Genomic DNA, 23,161 nt, shown 5'->3' with positions numbered 1-23,161 from the left:
CCGGGGCTGGGCCGAGTCAGGGCTATGTCAGTCCCACTACGCAAGCGCAATTTTGCCAATGTACGAGCGCATTGGTGCGACATCCAGACGCCAAGCGAAGGCCGACTGCAGGAGTGCGCCTGCATTTCCTTCCCTTACTTCGGCCAATTCTCAGTTTCATTTCCGGTCTCCCATTTCCGGTCCTTTCATTTATCCTTCCGACAGAAAAATCGGTGGTGTGGTCAGTTGGAATCTTCGGTTCCCGTCAAGTCGGCCTGGCCTGAGGCCGCGAAGCTCACTGGGCTGGGGCCGCGCGGCCCCAGGGCGGCGCCCTCCCTCGCACCATGGTGAGTGGAGACGGGGCGTGAGGGAGGGGCGCGCGGGCGGGCTGTGAGGGCTGCCAGCCCCGTCTGGGGCGCTCGTGGCCTAGGGGCTCTGCCGGGCATCACCGCGGGCTTCAGGCTCCGTGGCTGTAGCTCGGGGATTCTCTGCGTGCCTCGCTTTAGCTGTCGCAAGTTGGAGGAGGAAACTGGGACCTCGGGAGCCGGGTTACCACCTCCGACAGTGTTTTAATCTCGACGAAGCGCTTTACCTCATCGATGGCGAAAACTAAGGCACAGAGAGGCTCAAGGACCGGCGCGGAGTCACAGTGTGTGGCGGGGGCCGGATTGTTTGTCCCCAAGTCCCATGGGGGGGTGAACAGCGGTTGTGACTATATGTTTCTGGACTGTTTGATTTATGTCTGTTCTCGGTCTCCCCCACAAGATATAAACCTCAGGAGGGTGCGGTGTTTTCACCGCTGCTTCCCTGATGTCTAACTGTCGCGCGTTGTAGGTGTTCAGTAACGAATGAATGAGTGCCATAGTGTTATTGCATGGGGCTGTGATCTCCGTGGTCTGGCGTGATTTATTGGCATCTTCCTTCGTTCAAGAAGTGCTCAGGACGTATAAATATGAGAATGCACATAGTGCTGGTACAAAGAAGATGCTCATACATGTTGGTTATTACCACATTTTCATGAAGTGCAGCCCCCAGAAGAAGCACACGACGCCGTAGTAAGGTTATAGAAGATGTATTGAAAGCCATTGTAGATTGATGAGCACAAGACCCGAGGAGGGAACCCAGTGGTCTAGAAGTAGCCCTTTCTGTGGGAGGATATGCTCCAAACCACTGCTTCACACTGCCCTGCTCAGCCTTGAGAATCTTCTTCTCTGAACTCTGGCAAGCATAGATAATCTCCTCTCTCCATTCCCTAGCAGGGATAAAGATCCATGCGCCTGGATATTTCTGGCTACAGGAGTTGCTAGGTGTTTTATATAACTGTCACCATCACACATTCGTATTTGTGGGCTTCCATCACCCTAGGCTCCTGCCCTATCACATTGATTCATTGTTTTAGGGGGAAGTTCCTATGAATTCCCTCAAAAGGCAGAACCATGGCCAAATTCCTAGCACCTAGCATGGTGTTTTTTTAAGCATGGAGCAGGCATTCAGAAACACTGAATTAAATAGTTAGAATCTGTAGGCATTAATGAAATAGGTAGGATGCAACTTAAGCCTTCAAGATGATGGCTTCCCCTGGGAGAGCCTCTCTGTTTTATTCCTTAGTAGATATTGTGTTCATTTATCCACCAAGCATTTGCCAAGTCTGTTTCTGTGTCCATTGAAAGGGAGGGTCAGAAAGGAGATTTAAATTGAACTTACTTTTGCTGAGCATTTGTAAACTGCATACCTAATGTCTTCATGCATTTATATCATTAAATCATCATGACATCTCTATGAGATAAGAGGTATGATACCTGTTGTGAAGATGGGGAAACTGAGGCCTAGAGAGACTACTTCTCAGGCATGGTCAGTGGAAGAGCCGGGAGTACAATTGAAGTCCCTGACTCAGCAAGTACTCTTTCTATTATACTACAACGCAGAAAACATGTTCCCTGCCTGACACTGTGTTTAAGGGATAGCCGGTTTGACAGTGCTGTGACAGTACCAACATAAAACTCACTTTGTAAAAGCCAGTCCTTTCTTCCTCAAATTCCACTTGCAGGGAATGGATAGTTGTGATGCTCGGTGGAAAGTATCATGGTAGGTATAAAGCCAGGCAAAGGGCAGCAGCCTACCTGGGAAGAAGGGGTCATGGAAGAACATTCTGGAGGGTGATGACACAGGTAAATTTTGAAGGATGAATGAGAGCCAGATCCAAGGAGGTGGGGTTAGTGGAGGAGTAAAGATTTTAAGTAGAGGGAGTAGCATAAATAAAGTCACAAGATTTGAACATCTTTAACTTTTTTTTGTTGTTACTGTATTCATACACTAGTTCAAGCATTCTGCTTGTGGTTGTGTCCTTTTGAAACTTTTCTCTAAAAGGTAAATGAAAAAAAAATATTTTAAACATGGGCATTTTTCTTCTCTTCTCTCTGCTTTTAGGCCCGAAACGCAGAAAAGGCCATGTAAGTATCAACTTGATTTTGTCTGTAGATTTTATGTAACTTAATTAGAGCTCTTTTTGTGTTTAGTCCTTTTGGTATGTGAGCCTTTGGTATATGTTTCTTTCTCTACACGTGTTAAAATAGTATTCCTATATTTGCCCATTTGTTTTCCCCATTAGTGTTTTCTGGCAGCTCCCAGAACTTAAACTGCATGAACACTCGTTCACCTGGAGATGGTGCAGGAGCTGTGAGAGTGGCAGCTGGGGCACCCCGCGATATTAGTCTTTTAACATCTGGATGTGTTGTTCACTACAGTGTATGATAAGTAGAGTTTCCCACAGTCCTTACATGCAGTGTAAATAAAATAGATACTCGGGTGTTCAAAAACACAAATGGCCTTATAAGCTCTACTCTTTGGAAGAGTAGATACTTCTCTGTGGATTCTTAATTGCTATATATGTATGAATGACATTAAATATGGTCATGAGCAGATTTACCCCATCCAAGAATTTGGGTGATAAGAAATTTGTGAGTAGGATCTAATAGAGTCCTCTCTATTCCTGGTAGGACGGCCTTAGCAAGATTTCGTCAAGCTCAGCTGGAAGAGGGAAAAGTGAAGGTTGGTGTAAATCTTCTTCATGAATTGTAAAGTGTCAAGAACAAATGTGGTAAAACTCCCTCCTGAGCAGGCTTCAAACTTCAAATCTTTCTATTTCTTGTCTATACTTGCTGGCACTCTTAGGAGTCTACACACGTGAATTTAAGGTGTAGGTCTGTAGCTGGGGCAGTGTGATGATCTGGCTGCTTGTTCTTCAGACTCCTCTGTAATGTGATGATTGGGTTCCCACGTTATCCCAGCTCTGTCTAATGTTGAATAATAGGAAGTGGAGAGGACTGTGGGCAGCATTTCTAAACTGAAACCAGTGAATGATCTCAACTCATGGAGACTCAGCCAGGTTAGGGATAATATGTACCATTCTTTGAATATTTTTGTTTTGTTTTTTTAAATTATACACACACACACACACACACACAGTCGTGTGTCACTTAACAACGGGGATACGTTCTGAGAAATACATTGTTAGACAGTTGTGTCATTGTGTGAACATCATAGAGTGTGCTTACACAAACCTAGGTGGTATAGCCTGCTACACACCCAGGCTATGTGATACTAATCTTATGGTCCCCGTCGTATATATGGTCCATTGTTTACTGAAACATCCTTATGTCGTGCATATCTGTACATATGGTTATTCTAAACACCAATGACCATCATTTCTTTTTTCTATTGAGGTAATATTTGTTTATAACATAATATAAATTTCAGATGTATATCATTATATTTTGATTTCTGTGAAAACTATATCATGTTCACCATCCAAAGTCTAATCCGTTACTGTACACATGTGCCCTTTTACTTCTTCCCCCCCCTTCCTCCCCACTTCCTCTCTGATAACCACCAATCTAATCTCTGTGTTGTGTATTTGGTGGTGGTTGTTTTTTTTTTTTATCTTCCACATATGAGTGAAATCATATGGTATTTGGCTTTCTCCATCTGACTTATTTTGCTTAATATAATACCCTTAAGGTCCATCCATGTTGTCACAAATGGCAAGATTTCATCTTTTTTATGGCTGAGTAGTATTCCATTGTTTATGTATACCACATCTTCTTTATCCATTCATCTGTTGATGGGCACTTAGGTTGTTTCCAAGTCTTGGCTACTGTGAATAATGCTGCAATGAAGGGGTGCATATATCTTTTTGAATTAGTGTTTCATGTTCTTTGGATAAATAGGCATCAGTGGGATAGCTGGATCATATGGTAGTTCTATCTTCATTTTTTGAGGAATCTCCTTACTGTTTTCCAGAGTGGCTGACCAATTTACATTCCCACCAGCAGTGTTCAAGGGTTCCCTTTTCTCCACCTCCTCTCCAATACTTGTTATTTCTTGTCTTTTTAATAATAGCCATTCTGGGCCGGCCCCTGTGGCTTAGCGGTTAAGTGCACGTGCTCCGCTGCTGGCAGCCTGGCATCGGATCCCAGGGACACCGACACACTGCTTCTCCCGCCATGTTGAGGCCACATCCTACGTACAGCAACTAGAAGGATGTGCAACTATGCCATACAACTGTCTACTGGGGCTTTGGGGGAAAAAAACAAAAAGAAAAAAAAAATAATAGCCATTCTGATGAGTGTGAGGTGATATTTCACTGTAGTTTGGATTTGCATTTCCCTAATAATTAGTGATGTTGAACATCCTCTTATCTGCCTGTTGGCCATCTGTATGTCTTCTTTGGAAAAATGTCTGTTCAGATCCTCTGCCCATTATTTAATTGGGTTGTTTGGTTTTTTGGTTGTTGAGTTGTATGACTTCTTTATATATTTTGGATATTAACTACTTATTGTTTAGATGATTTGCAAATATCTGCTCCCATTGTTAGGTTGTCTTTTTGCTGTCTTGATGGTTTCGTTTGCTGTGCAGAAGCTTTTTAGTCTGATGTAGTCCCATTTGTTTATTTTTTCTTTTGTTTCCGACGCCTGAGTAGACATGGTATTCGAAAAGATCCTGCTAAGGCCAATGTCAGAGAGCATACCTCTGTTTTCTTCTAGGAGTTTTATGGTTTCAGGTCTTACATTCAAGTCTTTAATCTATTTTGAGTTAATTTTTGTGTATGGTGTCAGATAATGGTCTACTTTCATTTTTTTTCATGTGGCTGTTCAGTTTTCCCAACAATGTTTATTGAAGAGACTTTCCTTTCTCCATTGTATGTTCTTGGCTCCTTTGTCAAAAATTAGCTGTCCATAGATGTGTGGGTTCATTTCTGGGCTCTCAGTTCTGTTCCATTGATCTGTGTGTCTGTTTTTGTGCCAGTACATGCTGTTTTGATTGCTATAGCTTTGTAGTATATTTTGAAATCAGAGAGTGTGATACCTCCAGCTTTGTTCTTTTTTCTCAGCATTGCTTTGGCTATTTAGGGACTTTTGTTGTTCCATAGCCATCATTTCTTAAGGTAGTATAAATATGGCATGAAATGGATATAACCTAGTTTACTTAGCCATCTTTATAGTTTTGGACTTTTAAGTTGTTTATAGTGGTTCACTGTACCAGATACAGTACAATGAATGTTTTTGCCTGTGTAGCTGTTTCCTAAGGAGAGGTTGTGGAGTGGGGTTTAAGGCTCGATGAAGATCATCTGGAACTGGAACTTCAAGTGTATTTAGACCATTGGACATTTTAGGCTTCAGGCCTGAATCAGTTGAATGTTGCATGAAGCTTGTAACTTCATACAGTACTGTGGCAACATGTATATTTTGTTTCTCCTTAGGAACGAAGACCCTTTCTTGCCTCAGAATGTACTGAGTTGCCCAAAGCTGAGAAGTGGAGACGACAGGTACATTCTGAGTGAATCTGATCTTAGTAGAAGTAGCAAATCTGTCATTGCTTATTATCTAAATGACTCTTAAACCAGAATTCTAAGGATTTTTAATTACTGATTTTGAATTATATTTTTCCTCTGCTTTCAGACATATTCAGAAATCATGAAAATTTATTGCCTTTTATTTTTTTTTTTACAGATCATTGGAGAGATCTCTAAAAAAGTGGCTCAGATTCAGAATGGTAAGTTAGTCTGTCTACTTAAAGTGCTTGATTGTCAAATCCACACTTATACTTGGGAGCTTCAACACTCCTCTCTCAATAATCAATAGAACAAGTAGAAAATCAGTAAGGGACATAGAAGAACTAAACAATACTACCAATCTATTTGATCTAGGTCACATTTATAGAACACTCCACATAATAACACTCCACCCAACATCAAAGAAAACACTATTGTTTTTTAAATTAATTAATTCATTTTTTTGTTTGTTTTTTTGGTGAGGAAGATTGGCCCTGAGCTAACATCTGTGCCCATCCTCCTCTATTTTGTATATGGGGCGGCTGCTACAAGATGGCTTGATGAGTGGTGCATATGTCCACGCCCAGGATCCGAACCTGTGAACCCTGGGGCACCAAAGCGGAACGCACGAACTTAACCACTGCGCCACTGGGCTGGCCCCCAGAAAACACTATTTTTTTAAGAGCACATGGAACATTCACCAAATAGAATATATTCTGGACTATATAACAAATGTTCGCAAATTTAAAATAATTGAAATCATACACAATACGTTCTCTGATTATAGTAGAATTAATGTAGAAATCCACAACGGAAAGATATCTGGAAAATTCCTAAATATTTGGAAATTAAACAACAAACTTCTCAACAACCCATGTGTCAAAGAGGAAATCACAAGGAGATTAAAGAATATTTTGAATTGAATGAGAATGAAAACGTAATGTCAGAATTTAGGGGACGAAAGAAATTTATGACATTCAGTTAAAGCAGTGCCTAGATGAAAATTTATAGCATTAAAATAATAGAAAATAAGAAAGGTCTCAAATCAGTGATCTAAGCTTCTACCCTAAGAAACTAAAAAAGAAGAACAAATTAAGTCCAAAGTATGCCAAAGGAGATAGTAAGATAAGAGCAGAAGTTAGTGAAATTGAAAACAGAAGATGAATAGAGAAAATATATCAAAAGCTAGTTCTTTCAAACAATCGATAAAATTGATAAACTTCTAGTCAGACTAAAAAAAGATACAAATTACAAACATTAAGAATGAAATTGGGGGGGCCAGCTTGGGGGCGTAGTGGTTAAGTTTGCATGTTCCGCTTCAGATGCCTGGGGTTCTCAGGTTCGGATCCTGGACATGGAGTTACTCACCGCTCATTAAGCCATGCTGAGGCGGCGTCCCATATAGAAGAGCTACAACTCTACAACTATGATGCACAACTATTTACTGGGGCTTTGGGGAGAAAAAAGGAAAAATAAAAGGAAGATTGGCAATGGATGTTAACGCAGGGCCAATCACCCTCAACAAAAAAAAAGAATGAAATTGGGAACATCACTACAGACTACAGACTACAGACATTAAAAGGATAGTAAGGGAGTATTACAAACAATTTTCTGCCCATAATTCAACAACTTAGATGAACCAGGCCATTCCCTGAAAGACACAAACTGCCAAAGCTCACCTAAGAGAAGTGGTTCTTAGCCTGGGGCAATTTTGCCCCACCAGGGGACATTTGGAAGCATCTGGAGAAATTTGCTCAGGAAGATTCACCCTGAGCTAACATCTGTTGCCAATCTTCCTTTTTTTTTCCCCTCCCCAAAGCCCCAGTACATAGTTGTATATTGGGGTTGTAAGTCCTTCTAGTTCTATGTGAGCCACTGCCACAGCATGGCCACTGACAGATGAGTGGTGAGGTTCTGCACCCGGAAACCAAACCTGGGCTGCTGAAGTGGAGCGTGCCGAACTTTAACCACTAGGCCATCAGGGCTGGCTTAGCATCTGGAGAAATTTTAATTGTTACAACTGGAGGGGTCCTACTGGCATCTGGTGGATAGAGGCCAGGGATGCTGCTACGTATCCTATGATGCATCCTACAAAGAATTATTTGACGCACACGTCAGTAGTGCTGCTGTTTAGAAACACTGTTCAAGAAGAAATAGAGAACCTGAGCAGTCCCATATCTATTAAGGAAATTGGATTCATAGTTAAGAGCTGTCCAACAGATAACTCCAGGCCCATTTGGCTTCACTGGTCAGTTCTACCAGATATTTAAGGAATACCAGTGCTACACAGTTTCTTCCATAAAATTGAAGAGGGAACACTTCCTAATTCATTTTATAAATTTTAGTGTTTTAGTGTTACCTTGATAGTAGAATCAGAAAAAGACATTACAAGAAAAGAAAAACTACAGACCAATATTCCTTATGACTATAGACATAAAAATTCTCAAAAAAATATTAGTAAATCAAGTCTAGCAATTTATAAAAAGGATAATACATCACAACCAAGTGGGATTTATCCTTGGAATGAATGGCTGATTCAGCATTCAAAAATTAATTAATATAATTCATTATATCACCCTTCTAAAGAAGAAAAACTGTATAATCATCTCAGTAGATGCAGAAAAACTATTTGACAAAATTTAACATTCATTCATGATAAAAACTCTCAGCTAACTGGGATTAAAAGGGAACTTTTTTACCCCGATAAAGCAATTCTACAAAAAAACCTATAGCCAGCATCATACTTAATGGTGAAAGATTGAATGTTTTCCTACTAAGATCAGAAACAAGGTAGAGAGAACCATTCTCACCGCTTCTATTCAGTATTGTACTGGTATTCCTAGCCAGTGCAATAAAGCGAGAAAAGGATATAAAATGCACACAGATTGGAAAGGAAGAAATAAAATGCCGTATTCTCAGATGACATAATTTTCTATGTAGAAAAATCCCGAGGACTCTATGGAAAGATTTCTCCAGTGAATAATTGAGTTTAGCAAGGTCACAGAATAGAAGGTCAATACACAAAAATCGATTCTATTTTTATATACTAGCAATGAACATATGGAACTAGAATATTTTTTAAAAAGTGCCATTTACAAAAGCATCAAAACACAAGAAATATTTAGATATAAAGCTAACAAAATATATGTGTAATCTGTATGCTGAAAACTATGAAACACTGATGAAAAGTATCAAAGAAGACCCAAAGAAATGGAGAGATATACAGTGTTCCTGGATAGAAAGACTCAACATAGGAAAGATGTCAATTTCTTTTCTTTTCAACTGCTGTCACAATCAAAATCCCAACAGGATTTTTTGGTATTGTTGACAAACTGTTTCTAAAATTTAAATGGAAAGGCAAAGGAACTAGAATAGTCAAAATAATTTTGAAAAAGAACAAAATTGGAGTATTCATACCACCTAATTTCAAGATTTAACATAAAGCTATAGTATTAATGTGGTATTGATGAATGATAGACACATAGACCAATGGAACAGCATAAGAGGTTCAGAAGTAGAGCCACACGTATGTGGTCACTTGACTTTTGACAAAGGTACGAAAGCAACTCAGTGGAGAAGGGGAGAGGATACTCTCTTGCAACAGCCGTACGGTGTTTCATTTCAACATATCAGGGTTTGTGACTTGTTTTCCCTCCTTCTCTGTGGTGGGATGCCCCAGCTTCTCCCAGCTCTGGGCTGCCATAGACAACACCTCAGCAAACTCCCTCGTGCACATCCCTTTAAGTGAGTCCCCTAGGCTTAGTTCTCAGGCTATGGTCTTTGCCAAAAGATTTTCCCGTGTAGCGTCACATTGCTTCCCTGAGAAGACTACATCCACACAGAATGCTGCCAGCCACGAGTGCCTGTGCCAGCCTCACCGCATCTTTGCTGGCGTTGGATGCTAAGTCCCCTACCTCCACGGTTTTGCTATTTTTCATTGTTGTGTACATGGAACTACAGGATTGTTTCAGTTTATATTTCTTCGGTTGCTAATGAGGGTGAAGTTTTTTTGAGGATTTTTTTCCCCTATGCTGGTGGGAACTCTGTTTATAATCCTTGCCCTTTCATTTATTTGGGTATTGATGGTTTTTATTATAAATTTAAATGATTATTTTCATGTTGTATACCTTTGTAGGTGTTAACATTCATTTTTAAAGGTATGACATGGAGTGGTATTTTGAAGAAATGATCGTTTTTGTTTTCTAGCTGGTTTAGGTGAATTCCGAATTCGTGACCTGAATGATGAAATTAACAAACTGCTAAGAGAGAAAGGACACTGGGAGGTCCGGATCAAGGAGCTAGGCGGTCCTGATTATGGAGTAAGTGAGCAGCATCCCAGTGGCTCTTGGGCATGAGCTAGTGAGCTTTTTGGCAGGCTGTGTCGGTCCTGTCTAACTTTGCATCCCCTGTAGCTCCCAGCCCATGCCTGCCAGAATAGGCACTCGAGAAATGAAAGAAGACTGACAAGTGCCTGTTCCATGTGGACAGGAAACCTGTGAAAAGGATGGGTTGGATAAGGCTTAAAGACTTCACAGCACAGGCCTCAGAGCAGACTGGGCACCTGCCTTTACCAGCCAGATGTTCTTGAGTAAGCCACTTAATCTCTCTGGGCCTCTTGTTTAAAATGACCATGACCCTCTCAAGTCCTCTGAACTCCTCGGGAATTGGGGCAACCGTTATTGGATCTTTGCCTGAAGGATCCTTGGGGACACTCCATTCTTTGTTTTCTTTGGACCCTTAGAAATGCAATGCTCTAGAACGGTGCCTTTCAAGCTTTTAGGACCACGACGCATTGTAAAACACACACAAATTTTATATTACAACCCAGTGCACACAAAATGTACTGAAAAAATACTTAGTATGTGTTGATGCACTTTTATATTTTCTATTCTGTTCTATTTTGGTTTTTAAAAAATTGGTGATTATGACCCACTTAATTAATTTCATGACCCACTACTGGGTCTTGACTTTGAAAAATACTGCTCCAGATCCTGCCCCGTCTACCCATTTGTGAAGAGATCTACTTCAGTTCATTTGAACCAGGAGTATCTAGTCATTGGGCTCTAATATATTATGTAAGAAACACATGCACTGTTTCTACGTGATTGTCTTTTTACCGTTATGAAAGTCTTAACACAAAACCATAATTCTCACTTTAGTACCTGGCATAAAAATGAAGCATTCATTCTTCCTGCTGCAGTAGGAAAGGGCCTCACATTTCTTGAGTACCTGTTCTGTTCTAGCCATTGCACTAGGAACTGTCTTTTTTTTTTTTTTGATTTTTTTTTTTGTGAGGAAGATCAGCCCTGAGCTAACATCCAATGGCAATCCTCGTCTTTTTTTGCTGAGGAGGATTGGCCCTGGGCTAACATCTGTGCCCATCTTCCTCTACTTTATATGGGATGCCGCCACAGCACAGCTTGACAAGCGGTGCATCGGTGCGCACCCAGGATCCGAACCTGTAGACCCCGGGCCGCTGCGGTGGAATGCACGCACTTAACTGCTGTGCCACCGGGCCGGCCCTGGAACTTTCTCATTTAACCTCTTCAGTTGTTCTGTGATGGTGATTTTGTTTCCTGTCAGACTGCTTTAAAGTAATGCAGAAGTTTATTAACCCTCCTAGAAAAGCGACCTCAGAAGCATGACAAAGTTGATATGTAAGATATTCTTAAGTTCCACCACCCAAAGTCAATATTAATGTTTTTGTATATTTCCTTCTAGACTTTTTTTAATGCTTAAGAATTTTGTTTCCATTTTCTATGTATAAAAGTTAATACATTTAGAGTTTCAGTTTTACAAGATGAGAAGAGTTATGGAAGTGGATGGTGGTGATGGTTGCATGACGTAAGGAATGTATTTAATACCACTGACCTTTACACTTAAAAATGATTAATGGTAAATTTTATCTTATGTGTATTTTACCACAATAAAAAAAAGAAAAAGTTAGTTATCATTAAGTTCAGAAAAGTGTAAAGAAGCAGAACAGCATCAGTGCTGATCCCATTGCTTAGGTGCAACTACGTGCATGTTGCCTTCCATTGTTTTTCTGTGAACTCCATAATAGAGATCATACTGTATATATGGTTTTGGTTCTTAATTTTGTATTTTTTTCCAAAATGGTAACATTGGTTATATAAATAGTACATACTTTTATGCAAAAAAAGAAAACATAAAAAGAATATAAAAATTGTAAAATATTAAAAATTTTATAAATATTATATTCTATGTATGATATAGAATATATTATATATTTTCTAACTACCCCAAAATAACTGCTATTGACATTTTCTATTTATCTTTCTAGCATTTTTTCTATGCATATATATGTTTATTTTTACAGAAATTTGTTCCTATTGTAACGGTATGCTTTGTTCACTTAATAGTATATGAGGAGCATATTTTCATGTCAATATATAATCGTTTATATAATTGTTTTAAAAAGCATTTTTGAGCTCACAAAAAGTTGCAGAAAGAGTACAGAGAATTCCTACATACCCTTTATACAGACTTAACCTGTTTTTAACATTTTGCTGTATTTGCTTTATCATTTTCTATGTGTACCTTGAGATTTTTTTTTTCTGAACCATTTGAAGTTTAATTACACCATGCTCCTTTATCCCTTAATACTTAATAGTTCTATGTGTATTTCCTAAGAAGAAGAATGTTCTGTTATATAACCATGGTAGTTATCAAGTTTAAGACATTTAACTTGAATACAATCATTTTATCTAATCCACCAGCTGTTTTATCGATTTTCCCAATAATGTCCTTAATAGCATTTCCTGCTCAAGTACAGGACCTAGTCCAGGGTCACATACTACATGTAGTTGTCGCCATCATCATTTCTAATGGATAGATTTCCATCTTTTTTTTTAAATTTTTTGTTTATTGCAGTAACATTGGTTTATAACATTGTAAAAATTTCAGGTGTACTAGATTTCCATCTTCTGGATGTATGTGTCATTTGTCTTCTACTGGTTGTCATTTAGGTTGTTTGCAATTGTTTTTTTAAGCTTTTTCACTAACATCATATCATAAGCATTTTTCTAAGTAAATATAAGAGTTTCATAAGAACCATCATTTTTAAGGTATAAAATATATTCCATCAGTGACTGCTGTAATGTAATTAAATCTTCCTTCTGCTGTTAGGTATTTAGGATGATTTTTACGGGATAAAAAAATGTACCTAAATATTTCTGTGTACATAAATATTTTCCATGTTTAGCATTATTATCTTAAAATATATTTGCAAACAGAAATAAATAGTGGGTTTAAGGATCTGATCCATTTTCTCTTTTTCCTTCCCAATAAGAAAATTGGCCCTAAAATGCTGGATCATGAAGGGAAAGAAGTCCCGGGAAATCGAGGTTACAAGTACTTTGGAGCAGCAAAAGATTTGCCTGGTGTTAGAGAGCTATTTGAAAAAGAACGTAAGTAATTACTATTTGTGAAGGTTTTAGCCTCTAATTCTCGGTAATCATCATAACAGTAGACATGCTATATGCTAGGTGCTTTTCTTGTGTTATTTTTTAGCTGCACAACAGCCCTGTAGTGTCAAGAGTTACTGTTCCCAGATTTTAAATGAGAAACCTTAAGCACCGGGAGCTGAAGTCACAGACCCAGGACACAGAGTTGGGGCTGGAAAGTGAATCTAGAATTGACTGGTGCCAGATTCCACACTCTTTGCACACACCAGTTTCTCAGTCTGAATGAGGAGTTTCCTTATTTGAGGTTTCCCAGAATTATTGGGGCAGGCTCTGAAGTTCATTGAATCAGGTTCCTGTTATAGTTACCTATTATTGGTTGAAAAAACTATTACTGAAGTACAAGTAAAACCTCGGGCCATACCCCGATGTATGAAAATGGAGAGGAGTGGAGCTGCACCGTGTAACTCCAAGCCAGGCAGCCTCACCACTCCTGCCTTCTCCCTCCGTGGCCTGGGAACTTCAGCCAAATGTTGGCCTTCCAAAATGCAGTTGGAAAGCAGTGGTCTGGAGTTTTTGTGTATTTTAATTTTGCCTTCTAGGAAAGTAGTCTAAACACTTTATAGAAAAATGTGTGAAAAGCAGAGAATGATACCAGTATTCTCACCACTGTTGGCATTCTGCTCTATTTCCTTCTAGTCAGTTTTTCTGTTTGTTTAAAAATATAATTCTACCTTTATTAAACTCTGCTTATTGTTAAATTCATTATGCCAAAACTGGTTTTGCATGGGTCATTAACATCACTTAAAAATAATTCAGGGGCCGGCCCCATGGCTTAGCGGTTAAGTGTGCGCGCTCCGCTACTGGCGGCCCGGGTTCGGATCCCGGGCGTGCACCGACGCACCGCTTCTCCGGCCATGTTGAGGCCGCGTCCCACATACAGCAACTAGAAGGATGTGCAGCTATGACATACAACTATCTACTGGGGCTTTGGGGGGAAAAAAAAAAAGGAGGAGGATTGGCAATAGATGTTAGCTCAGGGCCAGTCTTCCTGAGCAAAAAGAGGAGGATTAGCATGGATCTTAGCTCAGGGCTGATCTTCCTCACAAAAAAAAAAAAAAAAAATTCAGAGTTTAAATATCATGCCATAGACTATGAAAGCAATATAATTTTATTACAGAGAAGTTGTAAAATACAGAAAATCAGAAAAAAACCACCCACATTTTCACAACTTGTAGATGACAATTGTTGACATGTTGAGGCATATTTCCTTCCAGTTTTTAAAGGGTTATGGAGGGGGGCTCCTAAGTTGAGGTTATTCTATACATTTTTTCCAAATTTATTTTTATTTATTCTAGTTGTAGATTTTTTTTTTAAACAGGAAAGTGCATCAGTCAGTCTTAACGAGTATAATTCAAACAGCACAGTCTCCTTGGCTCCCCCATCCCTATGCCCTTGCTGGAGACAACCAGTAACCATTATTCTCTGGTACGTTCCCTTCCAGGCCTTTTTCCATGCACTTCCGTGCTTATTTCATCAGCTAAACTTCATTAGTATAAGTGACAGATGACTCAACCCCAGTTCACTTCAGGCAGAAAAACGAATTTATTGGCTCACATAACTGACAAGCCCACGGGTAGTTTGCCTTCAGGAATGGCTGATTCCAGGTCACATTTCTCCATGTTGCAATTTTGATTTCCACTGTATGAGCTCTTTTCTTTGTCTAGTTCTCTGCTTGTGGTGGCAAGTCATCCATCTTTGACTTACATTTTGTCCTCTCTCATTGAGAGATTTTTCCCCCAAGCGGTTCAAGAAAAATTCCCAGAATTGAGTCTACTTGGCTTTGATTGGATCATAGTCCAATCCCTGATCATAGAACCAGTCCCTATGGCTGGGAGGAATGCAGTGCTCCAAGCCAGCCAGATTTCAGTTCTGTACCCTGTCCTGGGTGCAGCCAACATGGTCACGGGACGTGAACCCAGAGTGGCAGAGGTGTGGACAGAGCTGCTGTTACCAGCATCAGGGCCTGCTGAAACACAGTGGCTCTCCCATACCTGTTTTGTTGTGATGTCCATTGATCCTCCCGTAGTTCTACTTAGAGCTCTGTTAGTAGAGGTGAAGGATTAAAGAGTATCACGGTATGGATTAATCATACTTTATGTAATCATCCCTCCATTGGTAGAACTTGAGTTCTTTCCAGTTTTTCATAAATGTAAAATTTTTGCTGATCTGATGGGTGAAAAAAATATTATTTTTATTTCCCTGATTACGAAATAAATTGATAATTCAATTACTAATTGAAATTTTCATACATTTGAATTGTTTCTTCTTAAAATATCAGGTTTTATTCTTTGACCAATCTGTTGGGTTGTCATTTCTCTTTTGATTTTCAAAAATTACTTAAATATTCTAACTAGTAATCCTTAGTCTGAAAATATTTTCTTCAGGACTTTCTCATTTATCTTTTTTGTTTGTTTATAGTTTCTTTTGTCTCATCCATATACTTTTGTTTTCCCATCATATTTTTTTCATTAAACATTATGGCGTTTCCTCTGTTATGAAAGCACCTTGTGAAACAGCATTATTGGGGCTGCAGGATACCCCATCCCACACAAACCCTGCGATTTACAATCCTAAGGTATTCCAAGTTTTCACTACTATGTGAATAGTGCCGTGATGCACGTCTCTGCCCATAAAGCTTTGGCAGCTTTGTTTTTAATTAGGATAGATTCTTTTTAAATGGACTATATGGGTCAGAGTTTTCAACATTGATCTAAAAAAGGGTAGTACTGCCTACATAATCCTATTGCTAGTACAGAGAAGTGCCTGTCTCATGGTATGTTCATGAATACACGTGCTGTATGGCTGTATAACATTGTATAGGGAGAAGGCTTGAGTGTGATTGTGATGAGAAATTCAGCTAAGTTGGTGCTGTTTCTTTTAGCTCTTCCTCCTCCAAGAAAGACTCGCGCTGAGCTCATGAAGGCGATCGATTTTGAATACTATGGTTATCTAGATGAAGACGATGGCGTTATTGTACCTTTGGAGCAAGAATATGAAAAGAAACGTAGGTCTCCGGGCATTTCACTTCATCATCGATGGCATCTAGTTTCTGTTCTCTCCTTTGAAAACGGGGTTTTCAATAGTGCTTTATGCCAGGAGGGACTTTGCTTCGTTGCTAGTGGTCTTTAGAGGAAGTGGTCTGCTGGTGACCTAACCTCCAGTAACTGTGAGGCAGTCAGGTCTGTGCTGGGCCAGAAGCAGCAGGTTGGGGAAGCCACAAGAGCAGCATCTGATGTGGCCCCTGTCCACCGTGGTTCGCCATCGAGATTCCTGCCCAGACTGGCCTTTCTTGAAATCATGAAATGGTGCCCACTTAAGTAGCTTTTAGATCTGCTTTAAACACAGCTAATGGGTTGTCAGTGTAGAGCAAGACGGTGTCCCTCTCTGAGTGCCTCCTCCATGCCAAGCACGGTGCTAAGCCTTCTGCGGACATTCTTTTGAAGCCTTATGACAACCCTGTGAGGCATCAGTTAGTGCTGATCGTCATGTGGTGTGTCGAGCTGGGGCTTTGGGAGCAGGTGTTCAGGAGTCTGAGCTCTTTTCCTGCATGCTGTACCACTGTCTCCGTCTTCGTGGGGGCTGGCAGGAAGCCACTCAGGGTGTTGAACTTGGGGAGCGTCTGGGGACATCCCCTAAGAAGCTGCCTTGTAGCTGTTGTAAGACCATGCTGCTCCTCACATCCGATTCCCACCCCGCTGGGCACAGTGAAGGCTGTCCCTTTCCAGATGGGACATCTTGGCCTTGCCCTGTGTGGTGTCTAAAGCTTATTTAGAGACCAGAGTAAATAACACCTGCTCTCCCCTGTCTTCAGTCAGAGCTGAATTAGTGGGAAAGTGGAAAGCAGAGCGAGAGGCCCGGCTGGCAAGAGGAGAAAAGGAGGAGCAGGAGGAAGAGGAGGAAGAGACCAACATCTATGCTGTTACCGAGGACGAGGTACTGGGTGGGCAGCGGGGGTCCCCCTGGCACTGCCTTCTGCTCGAGCCCTGAAGCCTGGGCCTCAGGAGAATTGGCTGGAGTGGTGGGAAGGAAGCTTGGCTTATAGACAGGGGATCAGGGTCAAAGCCCCGCTCTGCCCCTACCTCAAGATGAGGCCTCAGCCTCTCCTGGAAGATGGGTGTGAAGATCACCTCCCAGGATCACAGGGAGGGTTCCAGAAAGGAATGGCTATGAGAGCACTTGGGAAACTGTGCTTTACACCAGGATTACTTCCTTGTTTCTTAGAGACAGGCCCTCCAGATGATACTGGAATTGGATTTATAAACACATTTGAAGCCGTATGAGTTTTAGCCCATGACCTCATTGTTTCTTTTTAAATGGCTGTGCCAGTAGCTCTTCTGTGGTTTTAACACCCCCATTTTACAGACGGAAACTAGCCCAGAGCAGAGAAGGGACTTACTCAGAGGGTCACAGTTGGGGATGGAGCTGTGATCCCTGCCTCTCAGGCAGAGCCTCCTGGCTCCTGCCTCCTCTGCAGGGCCTGGTGTGTGCACGCCTCCTCCCTGGATAGGTCCAAAATGGAGCTGATTTGCTGGACTGAGAAAGGGAAGGGGAATCACGCATGCATAGACAATGGGTCAGGTTTTAGTGAGAAGCTTGCCATGACATCACTGGCAATGAAGCAGGCTCAGAGAGGTTTAGTGCCTTAGTTAACATCACACAGGATACAGCAGACCTGAGGTTCATACTCTGGTCTGGCTGATGAGCAGTGGAGCAGTGATGCATTTGAAGCAGGGTGGCAGCATGCCCTAGCAAGATTTTCTCTAGGTGCAAATATCTGTTTGCTTTTTTAGCAGATATTTGTTTAGTTAGTGGCTCCTGTGAGCCAGGCCCATGCTGGGGCATGGCAGTGAACAAGCCCTGCTGTGGCTCAGAGTCCAGTGGGAGACAGTTCAGTAAGCAGACACAGTGGAAAACGGCAGCCATGACGGGCTCTGAGGTAGCAGCGTGGTGCAGGGAGAGCCTATGCAGGCCTTCCTGGGGAGGTGACCCTTCAGCTGAGATCTGGAGGACAAGGAGGAGTTAACCAAGTAGACAGACGGTGAGAGAAGAGTGTTCCAGGCAGGGGGAACTGTGTGCCAGAGGACACCGCGGGCGTGTAAGAGGCGGGTGACCGGCAGTGTGGGCGGAGCACAGTGTGTGGGCTGTTGGGTGTGAGAGGAGGTGGGAGAGCGGCGCGAGGTGGGATGAGCGAGGACCTGGCTCCATGGCGAAGAGAGGTTTTCTTTATTGTGAGAGCAAGGGGAAGCTACTAAAGGATTTTTTTTTTTTTTTTAATAATTATAGATTTACAGCAAGTTGCAAAGGTAATACAGAGAGGTCCTGTGTGTCCTCCACCCAGTTTCCCCCACTGGTTACGTCGTATGTAGTTATCGTACAGTACCAGAACTAGGAAATGCAGTTGGTGTAATGAGTGTGTAGAGTTCTGTGTCTTTTATCATGTGTAGGTTCGTGTAACCACCATTGCGATCAAGAAACAGAATTGTTCCCCCCTTGAGCTGCTCCTTTACAGTCACACCTCGCCCTCCACTGCTATCCCTCACCCCTGGCAAACTCTAATCTGGTCTCCATCTCTATACTTTTGTCATTTCAAGAATGTTTTATAAATGGAATCACACTGTGTGTCACGTTTTGAGGTGGCCTTTACTCTCAGCACAGTGCCCTTGAGATCCACCAGAGTTGTTGAATTCAAGAGTTCCTTCCTTTTTGTTGCTGAGTAGTGTTCCATACACAGAAAAGTACGTAAGTCATAAGTGTTCAGGTCAGTGATTTTTCACGAGGTGAACGCACCCATGCAGCAAATAGCAGGTGAAGAAATGACATGACTAGCACCTCAGAAGCTTGCTCCTGCCCCCGGGTGTCATTCTCCGGACCTCTAATAACCCTTGAATTTCCACCTGTTTCTGAACTTCATCTATCAGTGGAATCATGCATACTCTTTTGTGTCTAATGGTCATGGGTATTTGCTTAGTGTCCAGTTTGGGGCTATAACCAGTAGGGCTGCTGTGGACTTTCTTGCTCATTGCTGTTGTTTGAGTCGCCACTGAGGAGTGGAACTTCCAGATCATAGGGTGGGCATGTGTTTAGCTTCAGTGGATATAGCTGAATAGTTTCCCAAAGTGGACCACTTTCACTCCTACCAGCAGCATCTGAGAGCTTCCACCACAGGGTTTCTCGCCAGCTCCCCTGGCAGCTGGTGTGGGGAGAGGATGGCGCGGGGCATCTGGCACTGGCACAGTGGACCCAGCACCTCATGGAGTCCTCTCTCCTCACATTCCCAAGGCCATGTTATTTCTGTAGGTTATTAGTCATTGCTGTTGACTCATATGCAGCTTCTGAGTTGATCTTTTTTCTATGTATGGCACATTGTTAAAATTTAATTTGAAAAAATAGATAATGTATTCACAAGATTCAAAAACCAAAAAGTATATAAAAATGTTCAACGAAGATTCTCTTTCATAGCCCTGTCCTCCATCCACCGAGTTCTCACTGCTGTCCCTAGTTTCTGTTCTTATTTTCTTTCTTCATGCAGAAGGTAGCATAGTATACACAGTGTTCTGTTGCTTTTTCTCCTTAACGACGTGTCTTGGGAGTCTTTCTGTGTGAGTGCAGATCTTCCTCTTTCCTTTTTTTCCCTCTCTACAGCTGCCGAGTAGTGCATTTTCTAGTGGTACCAACGTTTATTTAATGGGCTCCTACTCACGGACTTTTGGTTGTCCTCTGTTTGTAGTCTGATGAGGAAGGCAGCCAGGAGAAAGGAGGGGAAGACGGGCAGCAGAAGTTCATCGCTCACGTCCCGGTGCCGTCTCAGCAGGAGGTAGGGTAGAGGCTGGGACTCCCTTGCGGGTGGAGCTTCCCAAGTGCTGGGGGCCTTGCTTCTGAAGGAGACCACAGAGTGCTTTAGTGGGTTTTCTTTGTCCTTCCCATCCATTAGGGCAGCTCTGACTCCTGACCACAGGGCAGTGGTCACTGTGCTCATAATGGGGTGTGGAATCCAGAGAAGGCAGGATTTCATCTGCTTTAGAGGAAGCTGACACACACTCTGTTGTTCACATGCTGCCAGTGGGAGAGTGGGACTCTTGGAGACCACTCTGGATGTCGGGCTGCTCCGTGGCCTCTCTCATGGGGACTCCCTCCTGGCTAGGTTCCGGCAGGGCATAGAGGGCTTTGCTGGGAAGTGAAGCATGAGCCCTTTACTCTTGCTGTCCACAGATCGAAGAGGCACTTGTTCGAAGGAAGAAGATGGAACTCCTCCAGAAGTATGCAAGTGAGACCCTGCAGGCCCAGAGTGAAGAGGCCAAAAGACTCCTGGGATATTAGGGCCAAGCTGGGACACTCCTTGGGGTCTGGAAAACTGCCGGGAGTTCTTCATCCCCCATTGGCACTTGCGTTAACTCACAGGGCTCTGCCACCCAGGGACTGCAGATGGGCAGGCCTGCTCCGCGAGGCTTCCTGCTGCTTCCTACCATTCATTCTTCTCTTACCTTTTCTTACCTCATCTTCCGATCTGAGGGAAGGGTCTGCCCTGTGCCTCCCTGGCAGACTGTATATGTACCAAACACTTCAGCCATCGCCTTGGTACAAATGTTTGCCTCCTATATGAACTCACTTATTTTTCTCCTGAGTGTGTAAAACAGGCTGCTAACTGGCTGCCTGTCAGTGTTTTATTTAGCCCTCTACTGTCATTTGGTGGGCAAGGCGATCAATTAGTGACTACCATTAAAAATTTGCAGTTTTTCCTAAAAAGACAGGATTGTAACGCCTCTTGAAAAATCAGAAAATTTGTCAACCCTGAGCCCACATCCCACATATCAACAGCTAGCCAGAGCTGTCCCTTTTGGGCTGGGCATCACTCCCAGTTCTCCATGGCCCACTCAGCCTGCCTCACTCCGTCCTTCCTGAGTGGCAGGAATTTGAGTTTGCTACTTCTGTTTTATAACTGGTTCTGCAGAAAGCTGTTTTTATTAAAGATTTTTATGTGAAAGGGAAACCCCCACGTCTGCAGCTTGTTCCCTAGGCTACCTATACTGAGGCGATGGCTGCATTGGGAGTGAGGTTCAGAATCACTGCAAGGGACAGAGTCCTGAAACACACAGATGTGGGACGGATGGGACCAGTCCCGGGCTCCGCCTGGGTGCCGAGGTGGGTGGGCAAAGGACAGGGCTACCGGGGGCAGGGCCTGCAGTGCTGGCCAGTGTGAAAAGCACACCGTGGGCGCCCGGGAAGCGCGAGCTGAGTCCAGACCTGCCATTGGAGCTGGGTCTCTTCTTTCCAGTGGGGCAACCGACAGCAGAGGCTGCAGCCTCCAGGCCGTGTGTGTAGGGACCCCCCAAGTTCGGGCGGGTCCTGGGGGTGTCTGGGAGTCAGCATCAGGACCAGGTGGTTTTCCTTTGGGTCCAGGGCCCCAGGTCGGGCTGTTTGTGAACAGGAACCCCTGCGTGGAGAAGCCCATCACACAGCAGGTGGGTGGGGGATGGTCTGCCTGCGTGGGAGCAGCACATTCTGGAAATGGCAGAGCCCTGTGTGGCTGGGGGTCAGGGGAGAGTGCAGCTGGGCCGAGGAAGGTCCTGGCAGGCCTCCTGAAGGAGACAGGGCAGCAGGGAGCCGTGCAGAGGTCTGAGCAAGGGAGCCACCTGGTCAATGTGTGACTTGCTATAGGAAGCTCCCTGCAGCCAGGTGTGGAGAGGAGTCAGGTGGAGACGGGGCAGAGGCTGGGTCGGGCAGGGAGCGGCCGTGGGGAAGGTGACTGAGGATGGACTTCAGAGCTGATGGGAGCTCAAGTCCCATGTGCTGTGAGGGTAAGGGTAGGGGACGTGACTGGGGCAGAGGCTGGCTTCCCTGAAGGAAGGGCGGGTGGGGTCCTCCCTCAGCGGAGCCCCTGGGGGAATGTGTGCAGGGAGCAGGGAGGGGTAGAGGTTGGAGCTTTGGGAGCCCCCGGGGGAGGGACAGGGTCAGACTCAGCTCTGGGACCCAGCACTCAGCCCGGCCTGAGTTGGGGGCTCAGAAGCAAACTTAGTGGAGGCTTTGCGTGAGTCCCTTTGGGCCCCTGCCTCAGTTTCCCTGTTTTCAAGTCCAGGACTGGACCTGATGCCCTCTGAGTTTGCCCCAGTGTCTGGGCAATCCCATGGTGTGGGCAGAGGCAAGGGAGGCCCCTCAGGATGGCCTGGCCCTTGTCTGAGCCTCTGGGAGGTGTGGCGGGGCCCAGCTCAGAAGAGCCCGGTTACGGGTTTCCTTCCAAGGGGCACGGGTGGGCTTGGGGCCACCTTGCTTTCGATGAGAGCAGGAAATTCAAACAACAGGCATTTCTTCTCCCTGGAAAAGATGGTTGGCAAGTGCCTGGAGTGCAGCCCATCTGGAATGTCCAGGACTCCAGGCCTTCCTCATGCAGTCGATGGAATTCAGCAGGCGTCTAGGCACCAGGGACAGAGACAGGAACGGGAGCCCTGCTCCAGCCCTTCAGTTTGCAAAGCCCCTCCCCACCAGGGATCTCATTGTGGCTTCCCGGGATGCAGGCAGGACAGGAAGCCATGTCCCACACCTGAGGAAACCGAGGCTCTGAGTGGAGAAAGGACCTGCTCAAGGTCATACAACTAGTCAGGCTCCTGGGATTTGAACCCCCATGATGTCAGTGTCTCAGAGGAGGGCTTGGCAGGGCGGGTGCAGTACCACCTAGCCACCGTGAGCAGCCATGCCATGCTCGCCTCATCTTGTCCCCATTTCCGCAGCAGCCCCCTTCTGTGAGTGACCAGGAACAGACCCCAGATTATCTCGGTGGGCTATGGATTCATGGGCTTCCTGGTGCCAGGGGCCCGATTCAGGCACTCAGCAGTTCTTTGAGCACCTACTGTGTGCCTGGAACTGTTCTGTG

At 43.6% G+C, this 23,161-nt stretch overlaps 1 protein-coding gene across 1 annotated transcript; it reads left to right on the top strand.

The window, feature by feature from the left end:
- Nucleotides 1–21,283, top strand: ISY1 (ISY1 spliceosome associated protein). The gene is made up of 11 exons (XM_004442928.3): nt 1–326; nt 2,407–2,429; nt 2,976–3,027; nt 5,738–5,803; nt 5,988–6,030; nt 10,016–10,128; nt 13,122–13,239; nt 16,178–16,300; nt 17,108–17,229; nt 20,024–20,110; nt 20,506–21,283. Exons 1-11 carry the CDS (start codon nt 324–326, stop codon nt 20,611–20,613), a joined length of 858 nt encoding a protein of 285 aa, XP_004442985.1. The 5' UTR covers nt 1–323; the 3' UTR covers nt 20,614–21,283.
- Nucleotides 21,284–23,161: the final 1,878 nt, after the last annotated feature.

The sequence above is a fragment of the Ceratotherium simum genome, chromosome 5, assembly GCF_057802395.1.
Source record: "Ceratotherium simum simum isolate JZ-2026a chromosome 5, ASM5780239v1, whole genome shotgun sequence".
In the NCBI taxonomy this organism is placed as follows: domain Eukaryota; kingdom Metazoa; phylum Chordata; class Mammalia; order Perissodactyla; family Rhinocerotidae; genus Ceratotherium; species Ceratotherium simum.
This window is presented reverse-complemented; position numbering and strand designations above follow the sequence as displayed.

Coding starts and splice junctions, on each gene's coding strand:
- ISY1 (XM_004442928.3), top strand. Junction 6,031..10,015: donor AGTGGCTCAGATTCAGAATG/GTAAGTTAGTCT, acceptor TTTGTTTTCTAG/CTGGTTTAGGTGAATTCCGA. Junction 16,301..17,107: donor GCAAGAATATGAAAAGAAAC/GTAGGTCTCCGG, acceptor CCCTGTCTTCAG/TCAGAGCTGAATTAGTGGGA.